Source organism: Centroberyx affinis, unplaced genomic scaffold (assembly GCF_046629955.1).
Source record: "Centroberyx affinis isolate AG114_WGS23_722 - 3 ecotype Tasmania unplaced genomic scaffold, CSIRO-AGI_Caff_v1 ptg000713l_1, whole genome shotgun sequence".
In the NCBI taxonomy this organism is placed as follows: Eukaryota; Metazoa; Chordata; class Actinopteri; order Beryciformes; family Berycidae; genus Centroberyx; species Centroberyx affinis.
The window spans coordinates 241,941-263,775 of NW_027279330.1; the positions used below are offsets into that span (position 1 = coordinate 241,941).

The following is a 21,835-nucleotide window of genomic DNA, read 5'->3' on the forward strand; positions in this document are numbered from 1 at the left end:
ATGGTTCCATGTTCACTTTCATTCATAAAACATATAGTAAACATTCATTTTTGGTGGACATTTTTTTTATTGTAGAAATCATAATTTGTAATTGCGGTATTTCCGACAGCGGTAAAGGCAGCATAATACCGCATGAATTGCAAAACCTGAGCAAAGTATTCCTTTCTCCTGCAAACAAGGATGTAGTGGAGGCTTACACTCAGTTTCTCAACTTTTCTTTGCAGAAGAGGGTTTCTCACCTTTTTAGGGCCGATACGAACCAAAAAAAGTCCTGGGTTATTTGGGTTTCATAATTTAAAGCAAAATATTCTATTCTACTCTACTCTTTTCACTGGTAAAGGGTTGATGTTCTTCTTACTAACGGTGTTAGTTAACACAATTTACTATTGCATAAAAAATTCTCACCACTCATAATGGTAGGCTAAAGCATCGTCTTGTCTTTACAAACCTGAGGACACATACAGTATATCACATATATCAAACTATCATTTACACACTGCTTAACACATAAACACAACATAAAGCCACATTTCCCTATTTCATCCCTTGAGAACCTAATTAGACTACAACTTTGTAATGATTGCCTAGAAATAGTGAGTAGGACCAACTAACATGAAAATTTACTAGCCTTAATGTTAAACACATTTGACCTGAAGATGTTTTTCTTCTCTTTTAGACTATATGGTTCCCCTAACAGGGGGTTAGGAACAGTTTTTGGCAAAACTAATACAAACATTAGCTGTGGCATTAGCTGCCAATATACAGTATAACATATCTTCAAAACTTGTGATCAAAGCCAGCCTCTATCCACTGGAACATCATTGAATAGGGCAAAAATTTTCTTCATGGCCAGCAGAGGGCTAACTGTACCTACTGCCTGTAATCCTCCAGTTTAAATAGAATGGCAACTTCACAGGTGGAGCCAAAAAAAATTGTCTCTATGCAGAAAGCTATGTAACATGTATTAAATATATTCACATCTGTTGTTAAAGATGAGTTTGGCCTGAGTTGGAAAATTAAACTTTTAACCCAAAGGATAATTCAAAACTACATTTTACTCCAGATATTACAAATATTACAAATGTAAACAAACCTTTTTACAGCCTTGAAATGACCTGCCACATACTGGGATAACAAGTGTTTATGTCAGCATCACCAACAAAGAATGTAAGTAAATATAAGGCAAATACTGCAAGACAACTCTTTATATATTTATTACCGTATTATTTATTTATGCCCTTGTAAAATAATTCAAAACATGCACTTTCGTTTTTCATATAAAATATTTTCCACAAATGGAAACACTGGCACAGTGTGAAGGACTGGCATTAATACATTTCAATTTGAAAATAAGGAAACAAAAGGTACATACTGAATGACATGGAATTCTTTATACTCAGCCTGGAAAAACCACAACTCTCAGGCCAGATGTACTGGGATCTTTTGTCATGTAAAACACACCCTGAAATATAGGATGAATACTTAAACACCAAGTAAAAGTATGCCTTCTTAAACAAAGGGTGAGAACGTCATAAAATGAACTTCAAAACATGTCACCCACTAAAATATTGCCAAGAAAAACCGTTTGTTAACAGCTGGACAACAGAACAGACAGTTCGGATAGTGGTGTTAAACTTTGTCGAACACTGCCATTGACTAATACATTTGAACATCAGACAAAATATTAATAAGAACTACTTATTTGTATCTCCCCCAAAAGTGACACAGGAGTACTGTAAAATACCAAATGCAAACATTTTGAAAACAAACATAAATGCTTCTCCCTTTTCTCTATGGCTTGAGTATTTCTCCAACATAAAACATAATCAATCCAAATCCTCACACAGCACCTCTGAAAAAAGTGTCTGATCTTTCATTGGTTTAAGGGTTCTAAACACTTCCTATAAAATGTAAGACAATAAACAGTATAACAGTGTAACCTTGCACACAGCAATTTCACACATGAAGGCAAAGTAAAATAGGACATTTGGATTAACTGTGGAAGATATGTGTATTAACAGCTCAAAACCATCAGCATTTCTTCTGATGTTGTGAGGCTTTGAACAGTAGCTCTCTTTTTAAGGACTGACACATGCATTTAGCTTGATATGAGGGTTGAAGAAAATAACAATACAATTTTGCATCTTCAGCAACAGCAATATTGTTCAGAGCTTTAACCCCTAGTCGCTCATGGGCCCCACCCATGAGCGACTGTAGTAATGGTGAATACACATGTATAAAATTACAATTTATCAAAGTGTTCAACTTGTAGTGTTGCAGTGTCCGTATGAAGCAGCTCTTTGCCTGTTTGGTGAAGTAAGGCACCTTAGCTAACAGCACAGAAGCCTCCCATATCCACATGGGAGCAAAGACAGTGTCATAGCACCAACATCTTACAACAAAAGATATCTAACAAAACATACAAAAGTTATCTAAATATGAATTATGTTCCTTTATTTCACCTTCTTCTACTGTGGTGTTCAGTGGCAACAAACAGTTATTAAAACAATTGTCCAGCAATGTCATACACTTAAAGGGTTAGGCCATTCTACATCCATTTTACTTTATTTTACAATGATTTTCTTACCTTTAAAAGTAGCTAGTTAAACAGTAAAAGTATATGGTCAAAATTTATTTATTAGGATAAACCCCTTGAGATGTACTATCTCGTTTTCAAGGAGGTGGCTTCTTGCTCTCTGCTGGCTTCCTGCAGCAACTTTACATGTGAACACACCCCTAAAATTCCTCAAAATAAACCTCAATACTCATACAATACTAAAGCACCAACTGAAACAAATCATAACGAAATCATGAACATTTTGTGTTTCCCCCAGATTATTAGCAAGGTGAAAAATCCTCTGAAACAGCTTTTAGACAATGTGACACTAAAATTAGCCACTGAAACCCAGGATAAACATATTAATAATACAGATAAAACATATTTGTGAATACTTATGTTGAATCTAATCAAAATCTTGGAATCAATTCAGGTTATGGCCTTTCATTGGAATGCCATGGATTCCAATATATTCCCGATCGACCCTATAAATTGACATTAACTGGAAATTGGTCAGGAACTACTTGCTGCTGTACATGCATTGTTAAGTTACCAAATTGTGAGCGGAGAAAAAGCACAATGAACTAATATGCTGAATATAATTTTGGTCCCACACTTTCATAAGAAATACGCACTGCTTTCCCTTAGGTCATAGTACTTATACCAAAAGACCATTTTCCACTTTCTTTGTGTGGGCTAAGGAGCTTACTTTGAGGATTATTACCCAGGGGGATGTTTCAGTTTAAAGAGTTTCGGCAAATAAATGTACTTTTGGGTTCTCCCTTGGCAGAGCTATAGAGGAATACAAGGTGGATCCTGACACTAATGTTCACTGAGTAATTTTCATGGTAAGAGTACTATTGTAAAATCATGTAAAATGGGTGACCTACACCTTGAAGTTTTTAATATATGGACATACAAACTTAAAAGGATAGGCGTGTGTTTGTTTGTGTGTGTGTCTGAGTAGGATATACATTGTTACAATAACAAAAAAAAGTCACAGTAGGTCACAATCTGTACTTCAGATCCACTCAGAATGCTTTCCCTCTTTGGTGCTACTACTGTTGCTACTGCTCCCTCTGTCTGTGTCCTTGCTGGAAACGTGTCTGGAGGCCTGCCGGTGCTTACGCTCACGGTGAGGCTTGCTGTGTGTATTGTTGTGGCTCTGCTGCTGGCTGTGTGTACTGTGGCTCTGCTGCTGGCTGTAGGCCTGAGTGTCAGCCTCCGGCCTGTGCTGTGCCTGACGGATCTCCTTATGAAGAGCTCTGCGGGCATCACCCGTCCCTCCTCTCCCTCCTCTGGGCAGGTTGTCATCATTACCGGTGTACTGCTGACGCTCCTCTTGGGCGATATTGACATGGTTCTGCCGGCACGCCATCTTGGCATTACTGAGGACAGTGAAGGGCAGTGGTTGGTCATGGTGCCCGTTGGATACCAGAAGAGGCTTGATGGCGATGTTGTACCCCGGTGGAGCTGAAGGTGCATTCCAGGAGAAAGGGTAGCTGCCATAATCCTCTCCACTCACTCCAGCCTCGTTCAGAGCGTCTGGTCCCCTTGTCAGCCCATACAGCTCCTCCTCAGGCAGCTGCCTGCGGCGGGCGCGCAGGATGTCAACGATGGTACCCGTGCCCAGGTGGAGCATCTCCCATACATTGAGTGCCAGGCAGAGCAGCGAGACGGTGTACATGATGAGGAGAAAGATGGTCTTCTCGGTGGGCCGTGACACAAAGCAGTCCACGCTGTGTGGGCAGGGCTCGCCTGAGCAGACGTAGGTGGCAGGCACCGACAGGCCATAGAGGGCATACTGCCCACATAAGAAAGCTACCTCCAGCAAGGAGCGGGCCAAGAGTTGAAGGACATAAATGCGCATCAGCCCGTCCTCCTTGATACGCTGGCGCCCATCATGGCGCACCTTGACTTTTCCTTTTCCACCGCCAGTGTCTCCTCCTGCTCCTCCACCACCATCACTGTCCACCTCGGCCACTTCATAGATCATCGGGTCTTCCTCCTGGTCATCCTCAGCCTCTTCGATGCCCCTATGCTGCCTTCTGCCTGCGAGGTAGTGCTTCTTGGGCTTCCGCTGGGACAAACCACCCATTCCTCCGCTGTCCACCTGTTCCTCGGCCCGGGCAATTTTATTGACAGCGTAGCCCAGGTACATGAGCGAAGGTGTGGCCACCAGAATGATCTGGAAGACCCAGAAGCGGACGTGTGAGAGTGGTGCGAAGGCATCGTAGCAGACATTCTCACAGCCTGGCTGGCCTGAGTTGCAGACAAACTTGCTCTGCTCATCATAGTAGATGGACTCGCCTCCTACAGCCGTCAGCACAATGCGGAAAACAATTAGGACAGTGAGCCAGATCTTGCCAACAAATGTGGAGTGGTTGTGGATTTCTTCCAGCAGGCGAGTCAGGAAACTCCAACTCATGGTAGTGGCGGGTCAACAGAGCGAGGCAACATACACCTCTGTTTTTCCTCTAGGCTTCTGTGGAGGATTAAAGACAGCAGAGATGATTAACCCTTGTGCGGCATGCATACAAAACCATATCAATAATATGCACATAAATACTCTCAGAAACCATAAATAGAATAGTATCACTCACATTGTCCATTATAAACAGATATATTAAAGCACATATATTTATCAGCTTTTTACATATATATCAGTAACTTTGCATATTCCACCAAGGCAAAGTAATGGCAGTAACAGTGTAGAGAAAGCTCTGAGGTCACAGTACAAGCACAGTATGTGCTTTTCTAGAAATCTCTTAGTCTCTAAAGAGGGCTATCCCTTTGACCCAACTGTTTTTGGACAACCAAAATTGAGGTACATGCATGATTGTTTACAGTGTTCACAAAAAGTCAGTATCGGGAGATACACTGGACATCAGCTTTTTTCAACTTTAACAAAAATTATCAACATGAATATTAAATATCATTAAATTTGAGATGCAACACTGCCAGGAACAACAGTGAGCAGTAAAAATGTACCTTTGGAACTGTGGTCATCAAAATAATATGAAATATGGGTGTCATATTTATACAGCTACAACTTTACAGAGTGTAGAAATTAATTTCAGCAATTAATTTCACTTAATTTCAAGCCCTATTCTAACCCCAAATGGTGAGTATTTTGCTAAAGACTATAATAAGCACATGTTGTAAGACAATATAATGAGACAATCACATTTACACACGGCCAAAGAATAACAGAACAGCAGTGAAGATTAAAGTATCAGAGATCTTTTGCAGTTTATGCTGATAGTCTAATTAGGAGTATTAGTGTGTGTGTGTGTGTGTGTGTGTGTGTGTGTGTGTGTACAATCGATCTCTTCTGCAGCCCCTCTCCTACATATTTATAACTGAAGACTTGGCCAGCTAAATGGACATCCCTCCATGGAAGACACATGCTTACAATTAGTTAGGGCAGGGTGCCAGGCAAGCCGCACATTATCGCCATGTAAAAAAAACAGACAAAGACCATCCTGCAGTGGACAAGATTTCAGTGAACAGTTACATATATACTGTATATAGGCAGGCACACACAAAACTACCAGCATCCATGCATACATGTGTTCTTGTATTCTGTGTAAGAAGATATAAAGAGATAAATGTCACATTCCCATGCTTGTTTTCCACGCAGCTAACGCAGTCGCAGCATAACAAAGGGTCCAGAGTCTGGCTCATAGATTGCCTTATGACAGACAAGGTCCAATTGCACAGTAGCAAATGAGCCAATTCAGTGCTGAGCCTGGCATGCGACCCGATATTAAGGTGATCAATTCAAATGGCATTATCAATTTAGCGCCCCCAGTCCTCCATTTTTCCAGATCCACCAGGAAGCACCCTGCATTGGCAAATAAACTATTCTCCTTTCCTGTGCTCCTTGAGGCAGCAAGCCCACCCATGGTTTACAGCAACTCTCAATCTCCTTTTTTATCCCACTAACAACCTCAATTAGAGTGATTAAAAGTTGATGTGGACTGCTGAACTATGGAATACTCGTCCAGACTGAAAGAAAGTAAAGTGCCCTGGACTAGCTAATAGAGAGAAGCTGCCAATGGAGTAAAGAGGCTCAATTAGTTTAGTTAATCACTATGCTTTCTTTCCCTTTTGGAATTACTCAAACATAGGAGACTTGCAATAGTGCAAACAAAACCAATACTTGACCTGAATTATTGGATGTCAGACGGACAGATTTTATGTTCAGTCAGCAAGGAAAAAGCAAGGAAAGCAAGGAAAAGTGCAGATTTGAGACTAACCCAATTAGGAACCTACATTATTTCACGAAAATATAATGACAGGAGCATTTCACTCATCCAGAGAGAGCAGCAAGACCAGCAGGTGAGGTTGGTAAGGTAGATTTGGACTGTGAAGTAGAGATCTTAAATTGTAAAAAGGGGGTTTAAGCTCAGCTTGCTGATGCAATGCAGTTGAGGCAATCAGTACATCATGAGGTTTGTATTCTGTGCCAAGCAGTGTGATGGGTTCATTAATATTAGAGAGGTGACCATTGGCTGAGAGGAAAGACATTGGATTTGAATGAATTGATTTTGACATGATACATTGGCCTTCCACTTAGGCATGCCCCAGTGCAAAGTCAATATATTAGTTAAAATGGGGGAAGAAGAGTCATCCAGCATCAGCAAAATAGCAGACAAGTTCATTTGCAGAAAATGGTTTGAGATCCAAAGCCTTCAATAAAACTGTACTGAAATCTGACAGACAGTTTGGTCCGTGCAGGGACTGGAAAGAAGACCAGAAAATGATTTGCGTTGCCAAGCTATCACTGTCATTACAGTTCTGCATTATTTTACAGATGTGACACTGACAGCTGAGCAGTTTGGGATTGTTCTGATCAGATTGTGGCTCTCTCACATTTAACTGTTTTGAAAGTGAACCACTAACCATTAATTTAAGTTTTACCTTACCTTACCTTTAGGGCAAACCTCAGGCAACCCTTGCTTAGGGCTAGGGAATGCAGTGAAAACTCTGCAAGAAATCGAGGCGAGACAGGACGTCACTGAAGGTCTGCTCAGTAGTGCCGCTGGTCATTATTATTGAGTACCAGGAGTGCTGGGCTTTGAGACAAGTCTCTCCATTAGCCTTGATTAACGCACAGAAAAATAGATTCTTTAATTCTCCATGCAGTGTAAGCTACTTATTTTCAATAGAATTAATGCAGAGTTTCTATCAGCATGAAATGGTGTTCCTTTGCTGTTAATTGGCTTATACTGAATGTTTCTGTATCATATTTGATTTTTTAATCCAACAGGGCACAAATAGCACAAGGGCTACTTTCTCTGTTGGATTAAAATCTTGAATTCGCTATTTAAATTCATTTGAACTTCTCATGTTTATCAATGTCAGTATTTATTTGCCAGATGTATTCTTTGTCGTAGTAGAAAGTACCAGCCACAGTGTATTATAGTCTTACCATCCTATATTTCATGTGTACATATTTTTAATGGAATGCATTTTGTTAAGTTGTAAAGTTTATATTTCCACGCTATTAATTGACAATAACTTCAAGAATTTCCCAACTATGTGACCTACAGGATTCAAACCAACTCCCATCTCATGAGTGATCTCCTCACTGTGTCATCCGCTCTGGATCCTGAGGATACCAGACATATTTCTGCACACAAACACGGCACTGTGCCAGTGGCCAAGTATGACAACATTTGACAACTTTCAAACCCCTCCATGTTCTCTATCCGTGGGATAGAAGACATGGAAACTGACAGCATATAGGGGTCTGATGAGGAGTGGGACTGACTTCTTCTGCATGGTGTGTTGGGGTTTTCCTTGACCTCTCCATGCTTACTGTAGGAAGCGTGAGGTCTGGACTGACACTTTGTGACAACTCTATTGACTTCTGAGACATCTGGAGAGGACAGTTTGTCAAAAAAACAGGATGCCATTACACACTGCTCAGTACGCTCATGACTATCATGTTATGTGGTTCAGCACAAATTTAGACAATGTGGAAAAAAGTTTAAATGCAGCAAGTGTGTTGTCATAGTGGTTACAATACACAACACATTTTTCAAGACTTTGTGTGAATGACAGCGTTTTAGCCTATTACTTTTTCATAACGTCATCATTTTGGTTCTTTGAATGAATAAATGTCAAAAATAAATCCTGTTTATTTACATAGCAATTGCTATCTTATTATATATGATTCAGTTAATCTGGTAAAGATAAAATTATCAGTGTACCATCTAATCAAACTGTTGTTGTGAGGGGCACGGTGATGGAGGACGTACTGGATGGAGATGTACTTCAAACCAAATTATAAGGACGTTCTCTCGTCTCCCACAGCCAGTTTACTGCCTGGGGAGTCTATGTCATCACTGTAATAGCTGCCAAGGGTAAACTACAAAGGGTAAAATCATATGGGAAAGACTGGAGGAGACTGGACTTGCGTTGGTAGGAGCAGGGGTTGCCTATGGGTTTTATTTCAGTAAGAGTTATGGTCATGTTAACTAGGTTAGCTCTTTCTCAGCTAACACAGTACTAAAACTGAGGAGACCAGCAAGGTCTGGCCATGAAAAACTAAACTAACTACCGTATAACATATTGGTGTTGGCTACCAATGCACCATCTGGAGCAAGCATGTAGTGGCAAGAAATTGAATAGTGCATAAACTTATCTATTGCAGTGCTACTGTCCTGTTTTACTGCAGGAGCAGGGGAAGTTGTGCATCAGTGAAATATGTCATTCATGAAACACTAGTTGAAATTCTCCCTCATACAAAGAAATACCAATGGCTATTTGATGTACGAAAATTACTGCATTTTAAACAACCGTAAGTTTATTTCATACTAATTCAGGTCATGTTTTTTTCTTTGTTGTTGTTTTTTAGCATCTGGTTTCAGATTCAAAATTGTGCTACTTGGGCTAGTACTGGTACAAAATATTGTTATAGTTGCTCATCCCCCAGATCCCCTCACAGTCAACACTTTCTTGCCATTGAAACAAACACAATATCTATGTAGGATGTAGGAGAGGAGATGAGTTTATGTGCATTGCGACTAACTCTGTAAATTTTATGGTATGGGAAAAACAAAAAAATATAATATGTCTTTCCCTGTCTCTTTGTCTCTCTCTCTACTTCTCTCTCTTTCCCACACATATACACACACAGACTAGGCCAACTCTTTGTTTACAAATGAAGATGTCACACACTCCTCTGGTGTATACTAAAAATGTTTCATTTCTCTTTGTTGGCAGTGAAAAGTATAAGCAGTTATTTCTTCTGCCAGATGTAGAATAACCGAAACCACATTCACCCCCCAAATGAAATTCAATGTGGAATTGATCTGAAACGCAACAGAGACAAAGTCCTTTGTCTTTCCTATACATGGCTCTGAAACAATGCATTTCTCCTCAATAACAACAGGTTTATCCTTGATTCCTTTAATAGCTGTGCCCTAAACCTCATGTCTAAACATACCCTTGGCAGTAGTATGCAAAGGAAAGAGTAATGACAACAATGGAATGCTTAACCATAATTGCTATTGTTACTGAATGTCCCCTGATGAGCCGTGCACAGCAGATCATGAATGTTTTTTCACCGCTCACGTGCTCCATAGACTAAAAATGTTCCCTTCTTTCCAATAACACCGTATGTACAGTATATACAAGTTATAAATCTTTTTTGTGCTAGTAAACGAGATACATGGCGAAACCACTGAAAATGAATTGTAAAAGATCAAAAATACATCAATAAAAGGCATTTTTTAAAAGCCAATTTCTACAAGATATCGAACAAATTTATAGGGAGGTATAAACAGTCAAAGGTAAATTAAACAGCCACACAAGCACACACGCACACACGCACACACACACACACACACACACACAGTCTTACTTGTGTCACTTTTGGGGTATTTACATAGACTTACATTCATTTCCTGGAGACTTATCCTAACCATAACCATAACCACTACTTGCCTAAACCTAACCCTTACCCTAACCTTAACCTAACCCTAACCTTAACCACTGACCCAAAAATCAGCTTTTTACCAATTGGGGACACAGCTTTTTTCCCCAATTGCACAAGCCGTCCCCAATCAACTGGTCTTAAGTCTGGTATATGTCCCTGAAAGTAACTTAAGTCATACCCACACACACAAACACACACACACTATGGGTGCTTATAACTGGATCATATGTTAAGAGGGCAGAATCGCCAGCATCCTCCACACAGACATGAAGGTACGAGGAGTAATTCAGGGCCATACAAAGTTGGTATTACCCATGTTTTCATAATTTCACCTTTTATCGCTTCACGTAGAAGAGAAACATGGCCACCTTGGTACTGGAAGTATTTAGATTACAAATTTCACTGAAGGATGGGATGATATTATGTGGTTCCTGACATTTACAGAGCACCACAAATGGTTGTTGTAAATGTAGGCTAGTTGCATTTTTCAATTTTTCTGTAAATGTAGGCTAAATGCTGTTCTCTGTCATGTCATGTCATCTTGTGATCAAAAGGAGCTTTCTGGTTGTGGTTACGGTGCTACAGTACGGTCAAGGGGGAGAGTAAAACATTCTGGGGAAACCACAGAAATGAGTGAATGGTGGGAAATGTGACAACTGCCAACTCAACATGAAGTACATCTCGACAGCAGTAATGGCAATACATAGGCTAGTAGATTTATGTGTACGTGGGGCTGCAGTAGAATATTAGTAGTATATTATGAGCGTACAGTAAATAGACAATTATCTGAAATCGTTCCATTTTCAAAACTCTTACACATTCTACCTTCAAATGTATCCAACATTCAGCCATAGACTGTAAAAGCTATGGAATATGACACTGATTTAACTAAAACTATGATTAAATCGGGTAAAGTCATCGTCCATAATGGCACTAAATTTGCACATTAACATATATGGCATTACAGTAATAGCTTCCTTAACATTAGCATTCTCTGACAGTACAGGGTAAGCTTGCATTTGCACACATAACATTAGTTAAAAGATAATTTACAATTGTGGAATGTGAACATCAAGCTATTTGGCGTGCTGAAAAGTAACTGTATATTTCAACTGCAATCCTCTTTTTTTCTTCAGATGTGTTTTCCCTTCCGTTTATATTTAACACATGATGAGGATGAGCAACATAGTTATGATTAACAGCTGGAACAAAAACTACAATAACACTCGCATTAGCATTAAATATGGCACGGCTACACGCTAACACACTTCTCTGTGCCGTAATTAGCAGGAAAAGGTGGGCTGGGGTAAAGTGCTGCTTTGAGGCATAAGCACCAAGCTAACTGGCTGTGCAGAGGCAGCAGGACACACTAGCAAGAGGGAAGAGAGGAAGAGCACAGAATTAAAACACTGTATGATTCAAAGCAGTTGAGCTTTGAAAGTACACTTTCCTCTCTGTCAGCCGTACTTCTCATTTGCGTCCATATTCAAATCTTTTTGTCCTCTCCTGCCCTGGACCACCACACAGCTCACCCTGAAAAACCTCTGTCTGACCTGCAGACATCCATCTGCCCCAAACTAGCTCTGTGAAAGTCTCTCTGACTCACTTATGTAAGGAGAAGACCAAAAGGTTCTGATTTATGGGATAGGCTGTGTTTGCATGTGTGTATATGTGTGAGTCGGGGGGTTTCCTCAGCATAGTGTATAATCCCACAATCTAGGCTCCTGCACTGTCACATGTGAATGAAATGCACTTGACATCCATGTACCAACAGGCGACAGAGAGCAAGACAAACAGAGTTAACAGAGGAGGAAGCATGCTTGAGGTTGTACTTGGACTGTCACTGTATCAAGTCAATTACGTTTTCACATTGTTGTGCAAAATAAGAAAAACGTTTTTAGGGCTTCAATCAAAAAAGCCATTCTTTTGATTTTGCTTACAGTTTTGATCTTATAGTGGCCACATTTTTAAGCGGCTCCACCCACACTGGCTGAGGAGGCGTGTGATTTTCATCGAGGTGCCAAACCACGTGAAAGGAAAACAACACATTGCTATTTATCCACTGTATTCTTAATTGGTTCCCCTAGACAGAAATCAGACCTAAGCGGTCCATGCTAGTGAACTTGGATAGAACTGTGTGTCATGAACATCATAGTAATTTTGCTGTATTTGACAGCACAATTTTTCATTTTCATTTTTATTCTCCCTTCATAACCTGATCGATTTTGAGCCAGTAGTAAATATTTGGAGCTGAGGGGTAAAGGCCATCTATTATATCATTTGTGAATGGAGTTTGGCAGGCTGTCTAATTATGGTTAAAACACTTCTAGTCATGTTTACCTTCCACTGACATCGGTGTAATGTAGATAAATATGGGTCCGTTATGCTCGGAGAGCTGTTCTCTGAGCTCATCATTCTTTGCGCTCATCATTCTTTGAGTGTGATGATTCCCCATCATTTGTTTTGGTCTTGTCCACTTCAACTACTGTAAGCCTATGCAGTACACACCTAATAAGTTCAAGTTACATGATTCACTCTTTGGTTATGTATTATCTAATGTAATTTCTATAACCAGATGATAATCAAAGGTCTGAGGCTATACCAGGTTATTCTGTACCTTCAGTATACATACTATTATCTCAAAAGTCAGAGAGAGAACTAAGTCCCATACGAGGTTAAACGTCACCCATAATGTACAAAAGAATTAACAATGGATGCACATGATGCCATGTGTAATACAGATTCACATTTTCCTGAAAACGAAACCATTTTCAATCCCGCATACATAAGCTTTCCCTCTTAGTATTTCTGGGAATCCTGTTAAAAAGAAAATATTATTGCAAAAGTCTCCATTAAAGGCTATATCTCAGCCAGTTCCAGTTCCTAAGCGGTGCATGAGTGCAGCCAGTGACGCAGCAGCTTGAGAACTCACATTCAACAAATGGCCTGCTGCACACAGAGACAAATATGCATAAACAAGAAGTGTTAGACATTCCTTAAGTGGCCAAATATGAAAATATAAATGATCACGAAGGCTACTGTACTTGCAGTTTGGATATTTTGCTAATGCAGGTGTGAACCTTGGCATTTTGCTTCATTTGCGACCAATGGAGGAGTAAATATGGCAGTGCTCAGAGGGCTGGAAGCAATTTAAACAAGACTAGGTGTGCCAAAGGGTGGCTGGGCCATTTTGGTCTGTGCACTCAAGTAGTGACTAAGTATACTATCACTAATGGGTTTCACAAGTAGGCCTATATTCAAATAATACATACAAGCAATAAAACACCACCAGATGAAAACCAACATTTGTGTACTTTCATTAAAATAAAAAATAAAAATTATAATTCTACAACATTTCTGTTATTATTTATTGCTTTAAGTTATTTTGGCCACATTTTATTAGCCAAAGAGCTGCTGCCTCCAGAGACATTTTGGTCAGAAAGCTACTCGTCAGTCCCTGGATGAAAAGAACAAAAATGTACGCCATTATTGCTGTAAGGCAATATTGTTATACAACTATACTTTCTTCTTACATTTTTGTTTACAACTTCAATACTAGCGGCTAGTGTGTGCTACCCTAACTAAAGCAAGCTAACTAGTTGCTAATATCTATGTTAGTGGTTTTCAGTCCCGGTCCTCAGAGCCCTACTGGTTCTGACCTGTCTCATTAGCAGTCACGCACTTCTAAAATTGCACATCTGGCTGTTGTGTAATGTCCTATTTGGCGCCCCAGCAGCACAACTATCACCACCCAAACACAAAAACGGATGGCAAGAGACTGTCTGGGTAAAATCCTTCACATCGCTCATTTTCACCTCATCAGCCAAGCTCATCGCGCTGCTGAACAACAGTAATTATCCAAGACTATAATTCAATCTTCAAGCACAGATGTCTGTTTGAAGATTATGTAGGACTTTTATTTTACTATTACAATTAATGGCCACTGATCCCACTATAGGTTATACACTATATACAATGAAAGCCCAGCACAGACACTTAACCCACTGCACCAGAATTTTTCAAGCCTAATTAGGGTACAGCATATATTATTTCTGTCATTTTTAATGTGCCCAGTCACACGCATGCTAATCTACAGCAAATGAGCACATAATTGATCAGCAAATGTACAATATGCCTTCTGGGCTGTGAAAACATTAGCTGTAACTTTATAGGATAGCAGCCAACAGTGTGTCTCATGCTGCAAAGGGATGAGAGCATGCAGACTCATGTTGGCACAGAGATGAGTTATGTGTTAAATCTTCTCAACTTAAGCTTGTACTGGGAGCAGTGAGCTTGCAGTGCAAGTGCACTGGACTTTCTCCTTCCATTCTCTCCATTCAATCACAATATGTAACATTTTCTTTTGTACAGTCAGATTTTTGGAGCTTTGTGTGTTCATTCATTTCCATATCCACTTATTCCTATTCAGGGTCATGGGGGAAACACCCCTCGACAGTTTGCCTGTCCATCACAAGACTAACACATAGACAAACACACTCACATTCACACCTATGGGCAATTTATAATGTCCAATCCACCTGACTTGCATATCTTTGGACTGTGGGAGGAAGCTGGAGGAAACCCACGCAAACATGCAAACTCTAAAACTTTAACACTTTAAATTCACAGAAAAAAGTGCCTTTCCACTTACTACTCAAATCCTTTCATAGTGTAGCTATGCAATGTTGTTGTTGTTTTTTTGGCAGGGCATTGCTTTTGTTGGGGAATGGGGCATGTTGCCACAGAGTTTGGTACACTCTTCTGGACTCTTCTGGACTCTTCTGGATTGTAGGAGCACTCCCACAGCTCCAATGCAGAATTCCATTAATATTGGTGTGTGTTTCAATTAATCTCCAAAACACACTCTTCTGGACAATATGCTTTGCTTAAGGTGGTAGGAGAGGTTTGTATTATTGCTACTCTTTGTTGCCACTTCTCTCAAGCACACTTAACAAACGACTGTGGTTTGTTCTGTCTGACACTCTGAAACCAAACCATGTCCATACAGCAGAGGTGAATTACTTGGGGACATAATGACTATTTTCAATATCTCAACATTTAATTCTTAAAGGTACAAACACTGTAGGCTTTTCTCTGGCTCCCAAACAAAGATTCACTTTATGGGCAAGGAAGCTGTGCTATGAAGCTATTATGGATGAATGGCTGCCACATTGTTTTTTTTAATGAGACTTACACACACACATGCACACAGCACCCACACAAAAACACACATGCATAGTGGAGACAATAGTCATTAAATCTGCTTTACAGCCTAAAAATGGGGTCCCCATTCAAAAGTGCATTCCAGAGGGAACATTTATAGACTGACACTTTCTTCCCTTTGATCATCTTAGTTGTTTCATGAACACACACACAGGATCCCATTAACAGTCGTCTTTAAGAATCCCTCTCCATCCACATCCATTTTTCCACTTTTACAAAAGATTCCATTAATGCCTGTCTACTACCATCCCATTTCTTTCCATGTTTTTATATCCAATTTTTTACACAAATTCCCTCACCAGCCACAGCTCATCCTTCCACCTGACACAGACAGACCCTCATAATTAAGCAAGTGGCCCGAGGACACCGGCGCGTGTGTTTGTAGGTGTCTGTGTTTGTGTGGGCGTGTAAGAGAGGGAAAGAGACCTCATAATCCACAATATCTGTGTGGCTTCTCTAATTAAACACTCAAACAGTACAACGCAGCGTTGGTAAAAACCTGGGGAAACACTGGGCTTGCTTTTTTAAGATATTAAAGTAGAGAAGCATTACAAAAACAATTGCTTACAACACAAGTGATTTTTCACAAGCACAGAATATGACAGAATGAGTGACATACACATTTGCAGGTAAAGGGGCTGATGATGACAAAATTAACTCATTAAATACACGGTGAATGATGCACTTCTATTAGGCTACATTTTAAAATCAAGTGTACCTTTGAATATTGTTTTGATGCTGTTCATGTTGTTACAGGTATATTCTGCTAAGCAATTTTAATTTTAAAACAAATTAATGTAACACTTGCTCACTCACTTACACAGTCAAGTTTCCAACAGAACCCACACCCAGGCACAAACAGGCACACACACTGTTGAAATTAGACTTTTTCATTTTGATATTTATCCTCGAGTAATGGTAGTCTAGTTAACCATCCAGGCATCGGAGAAACAGGAGGAAAAGATTGCAGAAGTTTAGATGCTGACGCTTTGTGTAGATCAGCGTAACAGGCAGCCAATCAACAGCCTATATGGTACAGAGGCATTGTTTTGCTTTGATTTGATTTGCTCACAGTCAGAGAGTGTGCGGCAGTCAGCAGGGACAAAGTTTGGCAAAGACCGAAGACAGTAAATACTGGATCACAGCAGTAATAAGGAAGAGAGTGTTTTTTACTTTGATTACGGCTACAATAAGGTGATTTGTCTGTATTACAACAGTTAGTATAGCATCAGATATCCAGAATTTACATGACATGAGATGACACAAAAGATGTTTGATAATTATTAACATGTTTAATAATATCCTTATCAGTGTTTTCCCTGTCATTTTATGCAGCTGTGGTGCTTAGGGGGATAATTCTAGTCTTGTCCCGTATCTGTCGCTGTTTGGGTCTAAATTATGTTTCAAGTTGAGGTTGTAGTGCAAAAAGTTTTTAATCATAATACAATACTTCTAAAACATTCAAACTACACCTATTTTAGTTTTAGATGATTTTAAGACAAAATTACAATGCTAATTGTAATTTCACATTTTCCCTAGCGCACCACTGCTAAATGAATACAGAGGAAACTGCATCTGAATAGGCAGTGGGATACAAAATCAACCCCACAGACACTTTTTTTTATATCAAATTGCTAAATGAAGCCCATTCAATCTCTGCAGAACCTGTCTAGTCTCAATATATGCAGTAACTAAAACTCCGGAGGACAGGTTGTTTGTGATTAGTGGATAGAGCAGCAGTACAATGCACCTTCCCAGATGTCTCCAGACCAGACCAGCAGCCTCCTGCTTCCTACAGCGGCAGTAAAAGAACTATTTGAGGCTTGTAAGTTAAAAGAGCACCCAGCCACGGGACATGCCTGTCTAAGAAGGCCTCCAGCTGTGAATGTAACGGTTTGTGGTTTCTTTCAAAGCAGTGATTATTTGAATCCTTAAATTACCATCAAGGTGCATATCCTAATTAAAAGCCGTTAATGTTTTTTGTTTTTAATTTCATTAACGGATGAACATGGAAAAGCAGCAGAAAAGCAGCAAAAAAACAAACAGTCCCTTTAGGCAGATGCCACAAATTGATTCATTTATTTGGTATTTAGCCATTTATTTGGCTGTACCAATTAGGTACCGGTTCCTGATTGGCCAGAACCTAAACATCGATAAGCCCCTGGACAAACGGCCCTGCTATCTGTTCTTAACTCCTCAGGTGTTTCCTTTACAGCCCAGCGTAATTACGCTTTCTAGGACGCCGCTGGCAAAGACATAGCAATTAACATTATCTGTTTACCTACTACTGCATTTCAATCATGCCGGAGAAGTTAAAACATTCAAAAGTGTGGGACAACTTTACTATAGCAGATGGAACTGTTAATTATCTACACAAGATTCTGCATGTTTCATTACTGTATCTAGTCTTGAAGACATGGAGCCGACAGGATATTTTAGGGCCACTTTGTGAGCCATCTAGTCAAAGATGTCAAACCACATACAGCATAAATAAGCAGTGATTGTGTGTATAAAAAAGAAAAAAGAGAAAGATAGGAGTCGCAAGACTGTTTTATAAAATGTAAACATCTAACATCTAAACATCTAACATTTCACAGGTGGTAGATCTCTACATATATGCAGGGTTACTATAAAAATGTGTTTGTAATTTGCATTGACACCTTGCTATGATAGGAAGTAGGCTACTGCCCAGACAATACTACATAATTAGGAAAGTACATTTTCTACGTACTGCAGAGGTTGATTCTGTATGAGTGCTTTGTGAGTATCTTGCATATTTGTAAGTGAGTATATTTGATAAAGTGTAGTGTACCGCTCATTTCTAGCTATATCTAGGTTATTCAATTTAAGAATTCATATATGTAAATACTATTGTCTAGGACAGCCCAATCATTCATATCTGTGACCATGAACAACTCTATCAAAGCCAGAGACTAAAATTTGTATCATCACAAGCTCCTACATCTTTGATAATCTTTTGTCTCTAATATAGGCGTGTAATAAATATCACTTTTTAACCTTTGTTCATGCAGGTTTTGCTGAATATGCATGCACCTTTTACCACATAGTCCTCCATAGTCATCCAGTTGCAGGATACACAACTGGAAACTGCTCAGTACAACTACAGGAGCAACTGGAGGATAAGAGCCTTGTTCAAGGGAATCTCAGCTGTAGTTTACTGAGAGACGGGAGAACAATACTCCTACACTTTCACAAATCTTTTTACAAATCTATGGTGTTTGGCATAATTGAAGTAAACAGTCATTACCTGTTTCTGTTTTATCCTCCTTGTCCTCCGTCAAAATGATTTCAAACTCCATGCGCCTGCAAAATCAAACACAGGTGAGGACACCGTAAAATACATGTTCAAACTCCCCCCAGTTTTTTAAAATTGAGAACTGTTAATGGAGAGTTCAATAGTGGGGTTAATTAGCATATATCTAGGCCTAATTGTTTTTTTTTCATACAACCAGTGTTGTGACTTCTGATTTTGCTCTGCTCACACACAACTGATATATGGAAATGTTTTCATGTTTTTAAATCATAAAGCATTCAGTTCATAACTTTGTCTGACCTCTGTTTAAAATTTTAACTGCATTCTTTCTTCTTTGAAATATTGTGATATTAATTATTAGTATGTTAATTAAATCAATTCAACCATAACTGTAATATGAAATGCACACACAATTTAATTTGGCCTATAATTTCAAGTTAATGACTTCGCATCCACTTTCCATGTTTACTTCCTGCCAGTAAACATAGAAACACAGTTTTTTCGAAGTCAAGGGTTCCCAAGCTCTTTCACATCAAGCACCCCCAAAAAGATGTTAGACCACAGACCCGCAGTTAAGCTTTTGTCCTAAGGAATCCCATCTAAGAAGACTTTTGTTGTTGTTGGATATGACTGAGTACAGAATAATGTAATAATGTTTATGTGACAAGATAACAACAGTGGGGAGTGAACCCTATGATCCAAACAGCCATCCTTACACAGTAACTTCCAGTGAGTGAAATGAATACTTAAATGAGACAAATGAATATTTTAAATGAAATCCTCATTTTGCTGGGGATCCCCTGAAGCCCTCACAACGACCCCTGACGGCCCCCAGACCCCACTTTAGGAGCTACTGGTCTAGGTAACTAGGAACAAAACAAATGGTTGTCATGATGAAGTTGCCTTGCTAGACAGGCGGGTTTTTTTTTTTTTCTTTATCTTAACTGGAATATGTCGAATAATCATTTCACACCGCTGTTCAAACATTTTTTCGAGAGTTAGCTAGTTAAACACATGTTTGCAAATTTAAAAAGCTTGTAAAACTGAATAGACTTTGCTTGTTACCTTACTAGCTAGCTACCTAATTAAGTTAGCTGGTAACTAACTCATCAGTTTTGAGAGAGCACGTTGACGTTAGCAGGAACGACACTTTGTTAGCTAGCAAAAGTTGACTTACTTGACTTACTTGACTTACTTGACAATGAAATAAAGACATCTATCTTTGCCCCCCCCCCAATAAACCTCTGGTCAGTCTTCGTTTAACAAGTTTTCAGTAGTGAATCTACCACACCATCCTCACCTTGTCAGACGCACATCTGGCGCCGCTCGTCACGGTCTGAAAGCGGGTTCAGCACCTCACAAAACAACCGGCAAGATACTTCAGTCCAGGGAGGGAAATCTTCATCGCCTACACAGCTAAATAAATTCCTTCCTTAAATTCCTTTAACATTGCCGGCGAATGGTTCGCTCAAAAAAACACAAAAATATCCACAAAGTTTCAAAATGTAGATGTCACCAAGTGTCAAACTGACGTATTGTCCTGCAGGAGAGTGGAGAGGAAGACCGTGAACTGAGCAAGGCAAGTGAGCTGGTGCGATGCAGGAGGCGTGTGTGTCTGTGTGTATGTGTGTGTGTGTGTGTGTGTGTGTGTGTGCGCGCGCGCGAAATTCTAGCATTGCATAGTCTTATAAATAAAGAGCATTTGTGTTACTTACTACCATTGCCAGGATTAATTGGCTCACATCTCTCTTTGGTAAAAAAAATAAATAAAAATAAAATAATAATAATTCATATGGTAATGACCTGCTATGGATGTAGTGGAGGGTAAAACCACCAAAAGTCAGTTTACTCAACATTTTATTTGCAAAACAGAGTTTCTAAACACACATATAACCCATATACCCACCATTTTTAGGCTAACACAAATCTCTACGATGTAAATTCCTATACATCATCATAAGTAGTGTCAAACTAATTTAAGTTGTATGAGGATATAGTCTTTTAAGGAAAAAAGCTTTTATGAAAGTATAACTGATTTTTGTTCATATGGGTTCACATTGTTTGCCTTGTGATTATCATTATAGTTTTCCCACAGTTGTTATCCACTACATCACTGCCTGCTGCATCCTCTGTATCTGCAGTTACATGCCATTGAAGTCTTAATCGTGTTTGAAAAACCAGCTCTACCAAGACTTAGTGCCTTCATTTATTCGCCCCTCTGATGACCTTTTACCATTGGCATGTTGAAGATTATCTACTTAAAGAATGAACACGCGCTTTATCAGCTCAGGACAGGGCGGATGCACAGGTGCTGCTTTATCAACAAAGCACAGGACAGATAATGGTAAGATAGCTTACAGTGCTGTACAGTGAGTCAAAAACAAGTCTAGAGCTAGAGCTGTTTGACGGAAGAAACTGCTAATCTGTTGCAGTTCCTTCTGGTTCAAGCCGCAGAAAACACCAGATAAAGTTGATTATTTGTCACAGATCACTGAGTCTGAACTTTATGAAAAGGGACTGGACAAGAGTTCACACACAGCTGATGTATTTATCCACGCTGTTCTATTTAGACTGAGGCTGAGACTGCACAGACACTAACAGTTTTCTTTTCACCCTCCTTCCAGATACAGATCCTGGATCTGTAACAAAGCTTGTTTCGGCAGGAGCTTTGTGCCTTCTGCCATCATGGCCCTCCACAAACTGCTTCAATAATATCATTTTCTACTATTAGCAAAATTGTCTTTGCATATTTCTACTGCCAAAATGTCTATATGGCTGTGTCCTTTGAACTGTTAAAGTCTGGTTCTCCATTGTTTTGGGGTTTTTTTTT

The 21,835-nt window shown here is 39.5% G+C and overlaps 1 protein-coding gene across 1 annotated transcript; it reads right to left on the reverse strand.

Moving 5' to 3' along the window:
- Window positions 1-1,325: 1,325 nt before the first annotated feature.
- Window positions 1,326-20,446, reverse strand: LOC139644149 (gap junction gamma-1 protein-like). Its single transcript, XM_071519528.1, has 3 exons — window positions 20,306-20,446; window positions 19,000-19,055; window positions 1,326-5,042 (listed from the first exon to the last, which is right to left on the reverse strand). Exon 3 carries the CDS (start codon window positions 4,983-4,985, stop codon window positions 3,579-3,581), a length of 1,407 nt encoding a protein of 468 aa, XP_071375629.1. The 5' UTR covers window positions 4,986-5,042; window positions 19,000-19,055; window positions 20,306-20,446; the 3' UTR covers window positions 1,326-3,578.
- Window positions 20,447-21,835: the final 1,389 nt, after the last annotated feature.